Source organism: Antennarius striatus, chromosome 23, assembly GCF_040054535.1.
Source record: "Antennarius striatus isolate MH-2024 chromosome 23, ASM4005453v1, whole genome shotgun sequence".
NCBI classification, from domain to species: domain Eukaryota; kingdom Metazoa; phylum Chordata; class Actinopteri; order Lophiiformes; family Antennariidae; genus Antennarius; species Antennarius striatus.
In genome coordinates, this window is record NC_090798.1 from 4102448 (window position 1) to 4115246 (window position 12799).

The 12799-nt window shown below is 40.7% G+C and overlaps 1 protein-coding gene across 2 annotated transcripts in view; it reads left to right on the forward strand.

The window, feature by feature from the left end:
• exoc6b (exocyst complex component 6B) overlaps positions 1–10654 on the forward strand; it is a 71179-nt gene extending 60525 nt beyond the window's left edge. For both annotated transcript variants that reach the window (XM_068308371.1, XM_068308372.1), the window contains 2 exons: positions 6118–6230; positions 7766–10654. In XM_068308371.1, the coding sequence (XP_068164472.1) occupies positions 6118–6230; positions 7766–7892 (240 nt within the window). In that variant the 3' untranslated portion in view covers positions 7893–10654. The remainder of the gene's footprint in view (positions 1–6117; positions 6231–7765) is intronic.
• The last annotated feature ends 2145 nt before the right edge of the window (positions 10655–12799 follow it).

Sequence of the window (12799 nt, forward strand, 5' to 3'; positions counted from 1 at the left end):
TGTCATCTGTGTAGATTGTGAAGTTAAAAACAAATGTTGGTAAAAAAATAAAGGCAGGGAATATTAAGGAGACAGTGTGAGAACATTACTGTTTGGTGTTTGGTTAGAGCTGAAGTAAAAGCTTTGCCCGATAACCTCTGAATACAAATTTTGACCTCTTGCTTTCAGAGGTCGAGAGCTGATTTTGAGGGTTAAGTGTAAAATCCTTTCATTCATTCAGGTTCTATTAAGACGTACCATCCCTTTTTTTTTTTCTTTTAATTTGAGTTAGCCTTTCACGCACTGAATGCATTCCTTGTGATGAATAATTTTATCGAAGATATTTATGGAGGAAATAAAGTTTTTGGTTTTTTTAATTTCTCAATGACATCAAATATTCTTGGATTGCAGTTGACGATGTGAGGATTTTGGGTATCTGGGATGTCTTGAACTCATGTTTTTGCGTGCAATACAAGAGTGTTCAGATATATTAGAGCATCTATTTTTAACTTTTTACGTAAATAGCCTCTTAATATAAACCCTGATTTGCCCATTAATATCTTGCTGTGGCATTGATATTTGATATATTCTGGTCAGAACAAAGTCTTGACTTGATGAACATTTCTTGTTTTTTCTTCAACCTTTGTCCTGGAAGCCTGTTGTTGCTGACAGGCATGTGTCAAAAGCATTGTTCTTTGCTGCCTATGAGAAAACCCCGTGACCTTTCGACCCTTAATGGTGGCACAGACTGGAAGATGAAGAGAGACACAAGAGAGGAGAAACAGAGATATGGAGGGTGGAGTTGAGAGATGATGGACAAACGTTGCTCTAAGTGAAATCTCCGATGACAGCGATGACCACACTGATAGACTGCTGTCAAGATGCTCCTTTCTTCCTCTGCAGATATTGTTCTCGTCTCTTTTTTTGCACATTTCTTTGCAGACCTAAACATGGTAGACGTCAAGACAGAGGCTTGATTGACAGGCGTGTCCTTTGTGTTTTGGCGGTGACCTTTTAACTCAAATGTGGATTTACCAATGGGATTTTACGGAAGGAGGCAGGGATGACCGACGGCAGACAGGTGTCGGAGTACTTTTGCTATTTCTGGTGACCTCTTGTAGGTCACGTCTGGTTTGGAAGCAGATAGAAGAACACAAAGTGTTGCTAATATCTCAGTTTCATAGAGGAATTCTTCTCATGAAAGCTTTCATTTGCTGTCAGGTTAGTCATCTTTTGGATTCTGCTGTTCTGCCTCTCAAGAACTTTTTGTTTGAAATAAAGAAACAGTTGCCATCACAGCCAGACACCCTAAAGAGCCATCACGGAAAAGTGCATTAGATAAATGGATAGATGATTGATGGGTAGAGGAAGGTGGATTTTTGGAGAGGACAGAACGCAGAGGTGGACGGGTGCCAAAATGGCTGCTCCTCTTGATAAAAGTGAAATCCACTTTCACTGCTTTTAGTGACCTTTGACCTCTCTTGCCTGTCAACTGTTGGAGGAGATTGACAGCTGAGTGAATGGAGGGAGGAGAACGGAGCAGAAAAAGAGAGTGACTCTATGCAGTTGAAGAGTTCCTGTAAATTCTTAAGTATCGTTGGTTCAATGTTTGCTTTAAACATTACATAATCACAACTCTGTGTGTGTGTGTGTGTGTGTGTGTGTGTGTGTGTGTGTGTGTGTGTGTGTGTGTGTGTTTTGGGTGTAAACATGATGAATTCTGAGTAACCTGACAGTCGGCCATTAAGAATAAGAAGAAAATCCCCAACGGTCCCAAACTAATAAATCTTCCCCACAGCTGGAATAACTATTAACTAACTGTCTGCTAAACACTGGGGGGAGGACAAGAGAGGAGCAAGAAGCATGTGAGAAGACGGGGGAGAAAGAATGGGTCTCAAAGGAGGAGTAAAGTTGGAGTTGGTGGTGAGTAGGCAGTAGAGATGGAGAGGAAAAGAATTCAAATTTTCCTAGAAAGTTAAAAACTAAATGAGTAGAAAAACAGGGGGATGAGAAAAGGGAGGTGAAAACATTATCAGAGCATGGAGAAACAAATTCACAAAAAAAGAAAGGAGTAAATGGAATGAAAATAGTAAAAGTGGAGATGGGGAGAACATAAAGAATGGAGGGATGAAAGATGGAAAGAGGAGAGTGAGAATATTGTTCCAGAAAGAGGAGAGAGGGTGAAAGGGGGAAGATCAGGTGAAAGAGGGGGACAGAGACCAATGGGGGAAGAATATGAGTGAGAAAAGAGATGGAACTGGTAAATGAAGAGAGGAAAGAGATTTGAGGTGGAATGGAAAGATAAATGAATACTTAGATGGAGAGAGTAGAGAAATATTACGAAGAAGAGAGAGACAGATGGTGCAAGTGAGGAGAAAGGGGGGAAAAGGACAGATGAGCGACAGACAAGAGAAAAGGGTGAGGAAAAGAAAAAATGGAAGTTAGAGGGGAAAAAAGGAGGAACTAAAGGAGTGAATGGCCATTAAGAGGGGAGAAAAAGAAAAGGGGGATGCAAGAAAGTCACAAAAAGAGAAGGAGGGATGAATGGGGGAGGGAGGGAAGGAGGGAGGGAGCGAGGCCCATTAGCGGAGGAGAAATGAGAGAAAACAGAAGAAATGTGAGGGCAACACGTCACTTTGTTTTTCTGCTCGTCCCCCCCGAGAAGAATAAGAGGAAGCAATAATCAGTGTGTGAGTGAGGAGACAGGAGCGATAGCGCGGGGGAGGTCATGGCGAGGTGAGAGAGGGGGAGCGAGACGGAGAGAGAAGTTCAGCGAGAGGTGAAGAGAGAGACCTGCCGTTTTCTGTGTGTGTGTGTTTAGGGTGAATCTGGGGTCAGGTGTGTGTGTTTGGGGCTCGCTCCCTCTCTCTCTTTTTGGAAGACCCACTCTCTCCCTTTTTTTCTTCTCCTCTTCCATTTTCATCAGTCTTATCTGCCTCTCCACCCCCCACCCCCCTCCTGTCCTCCCTTCTTTTTGCACTTCTACTTTTACCCTCACTGTTTCAACCCAACTTACCTACTGACCTCAAGTTCACCCAAAAGTCCCTCTGCTCCTCCTCCCTTCACCCGACTTGTCCTCTTCCGTCTTCTCTCGTCTTTTTCACGCGATATTCAGCTCATCTCTTCTTCTTTTTTCCCTCCTTATCTTACCTTTCTTCTCTCTGGTACTAATCTGCTCTTTCCATCACTTCACTGCTCTTCCTCCCCCATTCCATTCTCATCTTTTCTCTCATCTTTTCTCCTCTTGTCCATTTGTTCTTCTGCCCTCTCAACTTCATCTGTGCCCCGGCATCACTCTGGTGTTTCTTTTCTGTTCTCGTTTGCTTCTCCTGGATTCATCACTCCCATTAATATTTTTCTTGCTATTTCCTCTTCTCAATTCATTTTTTTTTCTCATTTTCTCCGTGACAGTTCATCTCTTCTCTCATTCCGTTGTCTTTTTTGCTATCCTTTACCTTCATACCTGCTTTCTTCTTTCTTGTTCCTTTTATTCCTCTGTATCATCATCTCATCTGCTTTATTTTTTGCATTTTCTTTTTTTCTTCTGTTCTCTCCACTTTTCTGTCTTGTCTACATTTTTACATCTTTTATTTCTTTAACTCCTCATCTCCATCATTTCACTGCCTGTGAGCCCAATATGAGTAGAAAGAAAGAAACAATCTCTCCCCATTCATATTTCCTCCTTTGCCTCACATCCTTAGCATTCATTCTTTGTCCTTTTATCCTCTTCCTCTTCTACCATCACACACACAGCTGCAGCACTTATCTTTATTTTGCATGTCCTCATCATATTGAACACACACTGTCATGCGTCTCTTCCTAATTAGCTGATAGATTTGTACGCATACACTCGCTGCCGGATGATGACTTCATGCAGCTGCTGTCTTTATTTGTGTGTACCTGTTTACGTGTCTGCACAGCCTGTGTTCATGCAGCATGTTTGTACTCGTTTATGTGGGAAGATTAGCAGGTCAAACCTCGGCCGTGCAAGGGTGAGCTCGGGGACAAACCCAGAGAGAGAGACAGAGAGAGAGAGAGAGAGATAGATGAATACAGAAGTGAAAGGACCAGAGGGAGGAAGGGAAGTGTGGGAAGAAGGACGGAGGAAAAAATCAGGAAGTCCAAGGAGCCATTCATCTTGTAGTCACGCACCAAAGCCAGATATAGAGGAAGCATCAGTTTTAATAACTCTAAAATATGCTTCCTGTTTTGAGGATGGAGGAAGAAGATGAGGTGAATTCAGGTAAAAGATGTGACCTCATTAAATTAATGTAAAACCAGGACTGACCCTGGATGTCATGCTGCTGACAAACCTTCTGCTCTTCTATGAAAGACATTTATTTATGTCCTTTACATGCTGAGATGTCAGAATAAACAGATTATGGTGAGCATTTAGGTGATAGTCCTGGTTAGAGTTCAGTCATTCCACTATTTTTCCCCTTAAATAACCGCTTTGTCTCTTTCAGGGACCCCTTCAAGAGAATTTTTCGTTTTGAGTGCATGCAGAATAAGTGTAGAAGAAGAAATTTGTGCTTTCATCTGCCCAAAAACACAATGCAGAAAGTTATATTGTTATTAGTATAAATACTTAGATCTGCCCAAATAATTTCAGTGACAGTATTTTCTGCACTAAAAGGTGCACTGGACTATAAAGCACACCTACAATGAATGGCCTATTGTAAAACTTTTTTTTATATATAAAGTGCACTGAATTATAAGGTGCACTGTCAGTTTTTGAGAAAATTAAAGGCATTTAGGTGTGCCTTATGGTGCGGAAAATACTGCATATTTTTATTAAGTTTTTATAGAAAACCACTGTAAAACACATGTTATCGAGACAAATATGAATGAAAAAGCTGCTCTCGTCTTTTAATGTTTATGAGACAGATTTTTATGATCAAGTGTCACAAATGATCTGATTCTTTTTCCAGTTCAGTAATCAGATGTCCCACATTCAGGAAGGGGTTTCCTAAAGTACAGGGAATGATCGCTCTACTCTTAAAATCCATCGGCAACAGAACTACACACTCTTCATCTACTCCGTCCTCTCTCGTCCAGCACTCGTCATCTATCCATCTTCATCTGCCCTTCCTTTCCCCTTCTCTCTCGCTCCCTGCGCTGTTTTCCATTTTTCCTCTGCTTGTGTCTTTTCCCATCTTTTGCTCCCTCGCCCCCCCCCCCCCCCCACATGTGGTTTTGCTCTCCATCCCTCTGTACTCCCTCCCTCTCCTCCTCTTTCTCTCATCCCTCGCTCACATATGGTTTCTCTCTATGGGTCTGTGTGTGTTTGGTGTTACCCAGAGTTCACTGGGGCTCCCTGCTCATATGTGAGTTTTGCAGACAGAGATAGAGAGTGTATGTCTGCAGGCTCACGGTCGGCCTGCCTGGGCCTGTTTCTGTGTTTGTGTGTTAGGTAGAGTTCAGAAGGGCAGCAGCAGGTTATGCAACAGTTTCAATTATGGGTCACATAGAGGAAGACTTCACCCCCTCCCCCTACAGTCTTGGCCACTTTTCCTGCAGCCGTCCCTCCTCAACCCCACCGCTCTTTTCTCTCTCCCTGTTGCATTTGTGTTTGTTTATAACCCCGGCCAAGGCGGTTATGTTTTCGCCCGTGTCTGTTTGCTTGACGACACAAAGTTTACTCAGAAGTTTCAAACCAAATTTCACAAACTATCATGAAGAGGGTTGGATGAGGCCGAGCACAAATCCATCTGATGCTGCCGTTGATCTGGATCCTTTTTTTTTTTTTTTTTAGGACCTTATGAGAGAGTAATTTATTGTAAGTCAAATTCAGTTCAGTTATCCATGTTTCAGTTTAAATATTGAATTTGTGATACATTGAGAATCAAGGTGTTAATTTTCAAGGAAAGGGGCATAACCTGTTACGTCCCAGCTCAGAAAATGGGAACATATTAAGGAACATGTGAAGCAGTTAGCAGATGGACGGATCCCGAAGGAAATTACATAAAGCATGTCAGTATTTCATACATTCATATTTGCTGGTTTTGAATCAAACTCGTGCTGCCGTCTGAGGTGGTTTGATGCTTTTCTTCCACCTGTTTAATGGACTGAATCTCCCCAGCCTTGAAGGTGTTGTGTGACTCACTGTTTTTTTTAAAAATCTGTGTCTTTATCTAGTTGTTGGATCTGTTCACCCAGTGGGATTGGTCCACGTACCTGGCTGATTATGGGAAACCCACCTGCAAGTACCTGAGAGTCAACCCACACACGGCCCTGGCCCTCCTCGAGAAGTAAGTAGTCAACTGTTGTCATCGCCCCCCTCCCTCATTTCCTACTTTTAATCTGTTGGAATAATCCTGAAAATGTTGATCAAGTTTTTGTCAACATTTACTGCCGTTTTTAGTTTAGATCACTGTCACGTGAACATCTCTGAGCGTTTTGAGTATTTGGCTACACAAAACAATATAAAACTGCATATGATTCACATTTTATTGATTGATTGATTCAAATGACAAGGCTGGGACATTTTTCTTATGTAGCAGATAAACTGTACTTTTCCTTAAAGGAAGAATTACAAAAAAAAATTTTTTTTTGGGGGGGGGGGTTTGTTAGCTTCTTTCCAGAAGGTTACATGAAGAAGATGATGTACGATGATGTGTCTGTGTGCGATGCTAGTGCCAATACTTGGTTGTCTTAGCTTAACATAGACAATATTTGTATGTGTATTTATATGTGTACTTTGAGCAATAGCTTGATTGGCATAACACAAGTACAAAGTAAACATGGGTAGTTTTGTTTCTTTTTTGTTTATCTCATCTGCTCATTTTTTTTTTCTCTTCGATGTCATGTTTGACAGGTTAATAAAGCCGTGAGTATTGACTGTGTTCTGTGTGAGAAATAAAGGATTTGGGCATGAATCTAAGCATTTGGGCGACTACTAGTGTGTAAATATAAATCTGGGGTGTGTGTCAAATGTCACTTGGGAGATTTACGAAGTTACCACCCCCCCCACTCACACCAGGCATTCACAAATGTAGGTTAGAATAGGAGTGGATTGCTTCCTGTTAACGGGTTTACACTGGCACGCAGTTGTGTGGTCCCAGCGCCCATTGTCCAGGATGGTCTGGTCAACCGTCAGTAATCAGGGCTGGCCCAGGCCCGGTGGTCCCCCGTACCCAGGGGAAGCGCCCTGCTGGGGCATGTCTGGTCTTCCTGGAGATCCAGCAGAGTCTAGTGTTCTGCGACAACAGAGAGACACCCTGTGACTGTGACTGTGAACCCACACATAACAAAACACCTTCTTTAAAGGAACAGTTCATCGTAAGAACAGAATTCAGTCGCATCTGCTCACTCAATCCTCAGTCCTCTGAAGTTTTTTTTAAATTTTTTTAAAGAAACTGAAATATAAGTATAATTTCAAATGAATTTGTGATCTCAGGGCTTGTGGGTATTTTGACAGCATGGAAACTTAAGTTTCTTGATGTTTTGAAATATATTCCCCGTCGCTCCTGAGATGTTTTGTGGATTGAGAAATGCCTCTGATTTGTCGGTGGCGTGAGGCTGAGCAGATAATGAGCGAGTTTTTATTTTCTGAATGAACTGCTTCTTTCAAGTGCTTGTCTACTGGCATGCTCGTACATTTATTCACTCCGTGTGTTTTCCTGAATGCATCAACTGAACGACTTAAACTGTTAGCATTGAGACTCAGAGAGAGTCAAACAAAAACAGATTTGTTTTCTCACCTATTTTGTTTTACTTTCATCCCTTTTCCTACTTTCACTTTCTACCCTTTTTTTGCCTGTTATTTCTTATTCTCCATCTAAAGGATGAGGGAGACCAGCAGGAAGAACAACGTCTTTGCGCAGTTCAGGAAGACGGACAGAGACAGACAGAAACTCATTGACACCGTCATCAAGCAGCTTCGCAACCTGATTGCGCAGCACCACACCTAAAGCGAGCCAACCTGATTGGGCAGCAGGCCTGACGATTCCATCCATATCTGGTCGAGTGAATAAGCAGACTGATCTGGTTAAGCCTGTAAACACTGGCACATCAATGCACCTTAATTTCACTGGACTCCAACCACCAGAACCATTTCCTGTTAGTCATTTGTAGCATCTAAACATAATTGTCAGGCCTCAATTACGTGATCCTATTGATCTGGACTCATGGCAAACATTTATGTGGATGAGAGCAACAGTAAGACTTAGCTTGACCTTGAGTATCAAAAAGACCTTTTTTATGTGGAACAGAAGCTGGTACATCCATCTATGAACGCTCCACAGCCACTGGACACTTCACTGAGCACTGGGATCGTTGGGCTTCCACTGCCTCCATTTGTTAGTTAGTGTTATTCTGGATGTAACGGCTTCAGTTTTCCATCAGCCAGGGCTGCTGAAGGCAGACTACACTGGTGGGAAGAGAAATTAAGAGGATTACCCATCTCAGTTTTGAAGCTGATATGTTTTTTGCCCATTGGAGATGAACAAACCTAAAACATTAAAGGTTAGAGTATTCTACCTTAACATTCTGATGGAATGAGTCAAAATAGGTGGTTGGATATGAGCAAAAAGAAAAGTAAGTTAAAATTGCATCACTATAAATGTACTTCATTCATCACGTGAAAGATTTCATCCTTCAGGCTTGACAGAAGTCTCCCAGCTTCCAGTTCATCTCTGCTGCTCCATCTCCACCAGATATATTGGATGTCTTCCAAAAGACAAAATGTTTTAGCTGGGGTAACAGTTGACATCTTTGTTAACATGGGGAACTTAATTTTCCAAATTCTACTTTGTTGTCCACACACCCCTTCTCTCTCTACGGCGGTGACAAAGTATGTTATGTGGATCAAACAGAGAGATATCTTCCATGGCACAATATCACCAGTTGTGTTGTTGAATGGAAAGCACTGAAAAAACTAAATATTGTTGACTAAATGACAGATTGTTACTCCAATACCCCCTTACTATTGTCACAAAGGGGGATATTCTCAAAACATGGCAACCCTCCATCCCTTTGAACCTGTAAACACTTGAATGAATAATACCTGCTCAATTCTGGCAATCCCACTTTGTGACACCTGAGAGCATTGTGTATGTTTGGGAGACTAAAATGGGGGGTGTTGTCTAAACATGGCAACTCCACTCCTCATCTCAGTGCAACTTGATCATATTTGAAAAGTGAACGTTTTCTATCCGACATGTTTTAAAAACCGGGTCTTAATGGGGGGGGGGTTATATTTGCGTGGTTGACTAGAAAGAAGCTAGTTTGTATAGTAACTATTGTACTAATGCCAATGACACACTTTAATGTCTTCCATGAACAAACACCAAGCTGTGTGTAGACTGGCTACTTCTGTACAGTTTGTTTAGGTGAAGCACATAATTACATTCACACTAGATTTATTTTTTGAACTAATGATTCTTCTTTTTTTTGGTCGCTTTTTTTCTTGAACTTTGGTGCAATAATTGAAACTGCAGCATTTTGTGTGTGAGTCATGGCGCTTTATGAAAGGGATTCAAACCTGCAGTTTGTTTCAGAAGGGAATTTGATTGTTTTGCTCTGACACTTGCTATTTTGGATTTCGAGCAATGTCGTGGGTGTTCCCGTTGAGTTTTGAGTTTTCATCCATCCTTCGCTGTCATTTTTAGGTCTTAGAAAGAGACGAGGCCGTTTTGTTGAATGTGCCTTCGATGTATTTTGTTTTTTGTGTCTTTGTCCTGCCAATGAAGCAGCAACACTGTGGTGTGAAGAGTCTGGACAGTTTACAGATCATGCTTAGCCTCTCCTCATCTCAGTCACATGGAGTTCTGCTTTTTGTGTTGCCTGATATGTGACATAATGCTAAATTCTGACATGAGGCTTCAGTCCCTAATTGGTGTCTGATATAAAATCCTGAAACTGGTGATTTCATTGTTTGGACTTTTCATCTTTTTCAGATGTGTGTCATTTCTTGAAAATTCATCATGTAAATTTCAAGAATTTTCAGATAGTTTTTTATAATTCATATCTGAGAAACTGGATTTTTCTGCAGAAAGTCACCTCTTCCTTTTTCACTGTTGTGGCGATATAAACTGATAAAGCACTGACTGATTTCCAATCTAAATAAAAAAATAAGTTTTTTTTTTTTTCATTTTAAATTTGTTACATCAATGGGAATTTTTTATTCTCATGTCAGATGAGATAATCTGTGTGGTTTATAACATTACAGTAACCATCCTCCACTACATAACACACAAATAGTTTTTTTTTTACAAAAATAGACATTGATAATATCAGAGAATGTTTAAATTGTCTCCTAAATTTGTGATATGTTTTCTCAAAACTTTGCAACAACTTGGGAAATTTGGAATTTTACTTTCGCTCCACTTTTTGGCCGTAGTATGGAAATTCTAAATGAAAAACAAACTTATAAATTCAATTAAAAGCAATCAAATATTTCCCATTCAAAGACTCATGTTTCCTACTGACTCATTTTATTTGCTAATTAGCTAGTGCGCACAAACTGGTAGAACTCACAGCTCCATCTATCATGTTATGTTTGTCCAGAATCGTCACATCCTGTTGTCGCTGCTACCTTTCTATTTTGTAAGCAGAAATCTTCGCTCAGACAGAAGCACTGTTAACGCTGTTGTATCAAACCACTAATGAATGAAACTAAAGTACTAATAAAGTTGTAACAAATGCCAACAGAATATGGAATAAATGGGGAAAAAATGACAAATATTGTCACGACTTTTGTGGTTTACTTTCTTTCCTGATTTTAGTCATAACCGGCTTTTCATTAGAGTCACCACTGCCCAGACGGACATAATCCCACCTTGTGATCATTTGCTTCTTTTACTAAAAATTACTCCGATTTTCCTGAAACTTGCGAGAGATGGGAATATGAAGCAAAAGAACCCATTTACAGGATAAATAAACTGCCTGATGCTCATCTTGTGACCTTTGACCTTCTCAGACAACAGGCACTACTATGAGGGATGTGATTAGCAGGCCTTACTATGTGTTGTTGCTGCAGGTGGTGAGGTGTGTGTGTGTGTGTGTGTGTGTTCAGTGGAGGGCAGCAGTGCAAATCCAAAGCAAACACATACTGCTGGCCCTGGGTGTCCTCAACCTGTTTGTGTGTGTGTGTGTGTGTGTGTGTGTGTGGGCCTAGAAATCCACAGAGGAGCAATGGAGCGATCAACGCTTTAGGGTGCCTCACAAAAACATCCTTCTTTCTCAACCTTTTTTTAAATTTTTTTTTTGCCTTTTTGCTGAGCTGTTTGAGCTCCTCAGCGTTACTTTGACACATTTTCCTGTACTGTACTGATTTTTTTTCTATTACAGTCTTTCTCGATTTCTTACACACATTTTCTGAAAGCATGCTTCCTACTCTCAGAACTCGACACACAAATCCAAAAACACACACACAATGGTCAAAACCTCTCACTTCTCCTGCAAAATGAAGCTTTCAAAACAATGTTATCTCTTCCCAAAGTGATGTTTTGTTGTCAAATGACAAACACAAGCCATCAAATGAGTAGACATTTATAAGAACCATATGAACACTGGTGTGCTCAATGTTAAACACTGTGATGAATGGAAAACACTTCTCCTTTCATCATAAGGACTCGGGCCTTTTTTGTTCATTGTTACACTTACTACAGACAATACAGAAAAAAAGTGTTGTAAAATAATTTAGAATATTGTTTTTATACTCAGAACAGACAAATACACTGTAACAAATATATTTTATTTTTCCCAACAAACTAACACAAAGTTGCAAATACAAAATAGAAAAATGCAGTTACAGTAAGAAAAGGAGAAAAAAAAAAGAAACTATGCTGCATCCTGTCTTCTGTTTGGATTTGACCACAACACCTCATCCACATCACAGGCAATGTTTTCTTCTGGCTCTGCCTCTGATGGCATCCATTGTTCCAAAACAGACAAGCTCATCTGTTGCCCTTTTATGCTAAAGGTGTGATTGCTAATTGTAAAACTGTGTGGCAAGTGTTTGCTGAGTCAGTGCACTGCTGTCATCAAGTTTAGAATTATGAATGGCAGCGTGTTCCTTGTGAAAACAAGAGATTTTCTTCATGAAAATTGTGTCTAATGCAGAAAATTGCCTGTAGTGTTTTGAAAAAAAAGTGTGTTTTACAATTGAATTTTGACTGTAAAGCAGAAACCGTGTTTGTAGTTTAGCAGAAATGGTTCAGGGGGCTGGTGCATGAGTTACATGTTGTGGTCATTGTGTCTCAAGTACCAGAAAATGTGTGTAAGCAATCGAGAAAGACTGTAATCCTTTTGCAAAAAAGCTTCTTCTAGAAAGCTATGTGTAAATGTCAGGTGACGCTTGTTCTCAGTAATGCCACATGAGCAAAGTTTACTTTCCAAAGTTGCAAAGAATTTAATTGTTACTAAAAAAATAAAGCAAATTAAAATGGGAAAAATACTTTTTTTTTTGCTATGCGCCAGTGTTTCTTTGACATTTTAAAAGCCAGCACCCACATTCCATCCCACTCATTGTTGTATCAGTGGGAGGACCACTGACCCACAGAAACCTGGTCAGATCACTTTTCCGACATGCAAAGGGGAGATGATCATTTGCCTGTCCCCCAGGGGGAGAGGAGGGGGTCTGATTTTGTTGGGTGCGTCGAGCGCCTCACTCGGACCTCGGATTATGAGCTGTTCAGCCATCAGGAGTTGAATGTTTTGCAAATGGACTGGTTCATTATCAGAAGATAATCAACCAACAAGATGATGATATCAATATGACAATGTGATTAAGGCTACTTGTCTCATCACGACACAAACGCTTAACGTTTCCATCTGCTGAAGACGATGAAGGATGAAGAAAGAACAGACTCTCGGT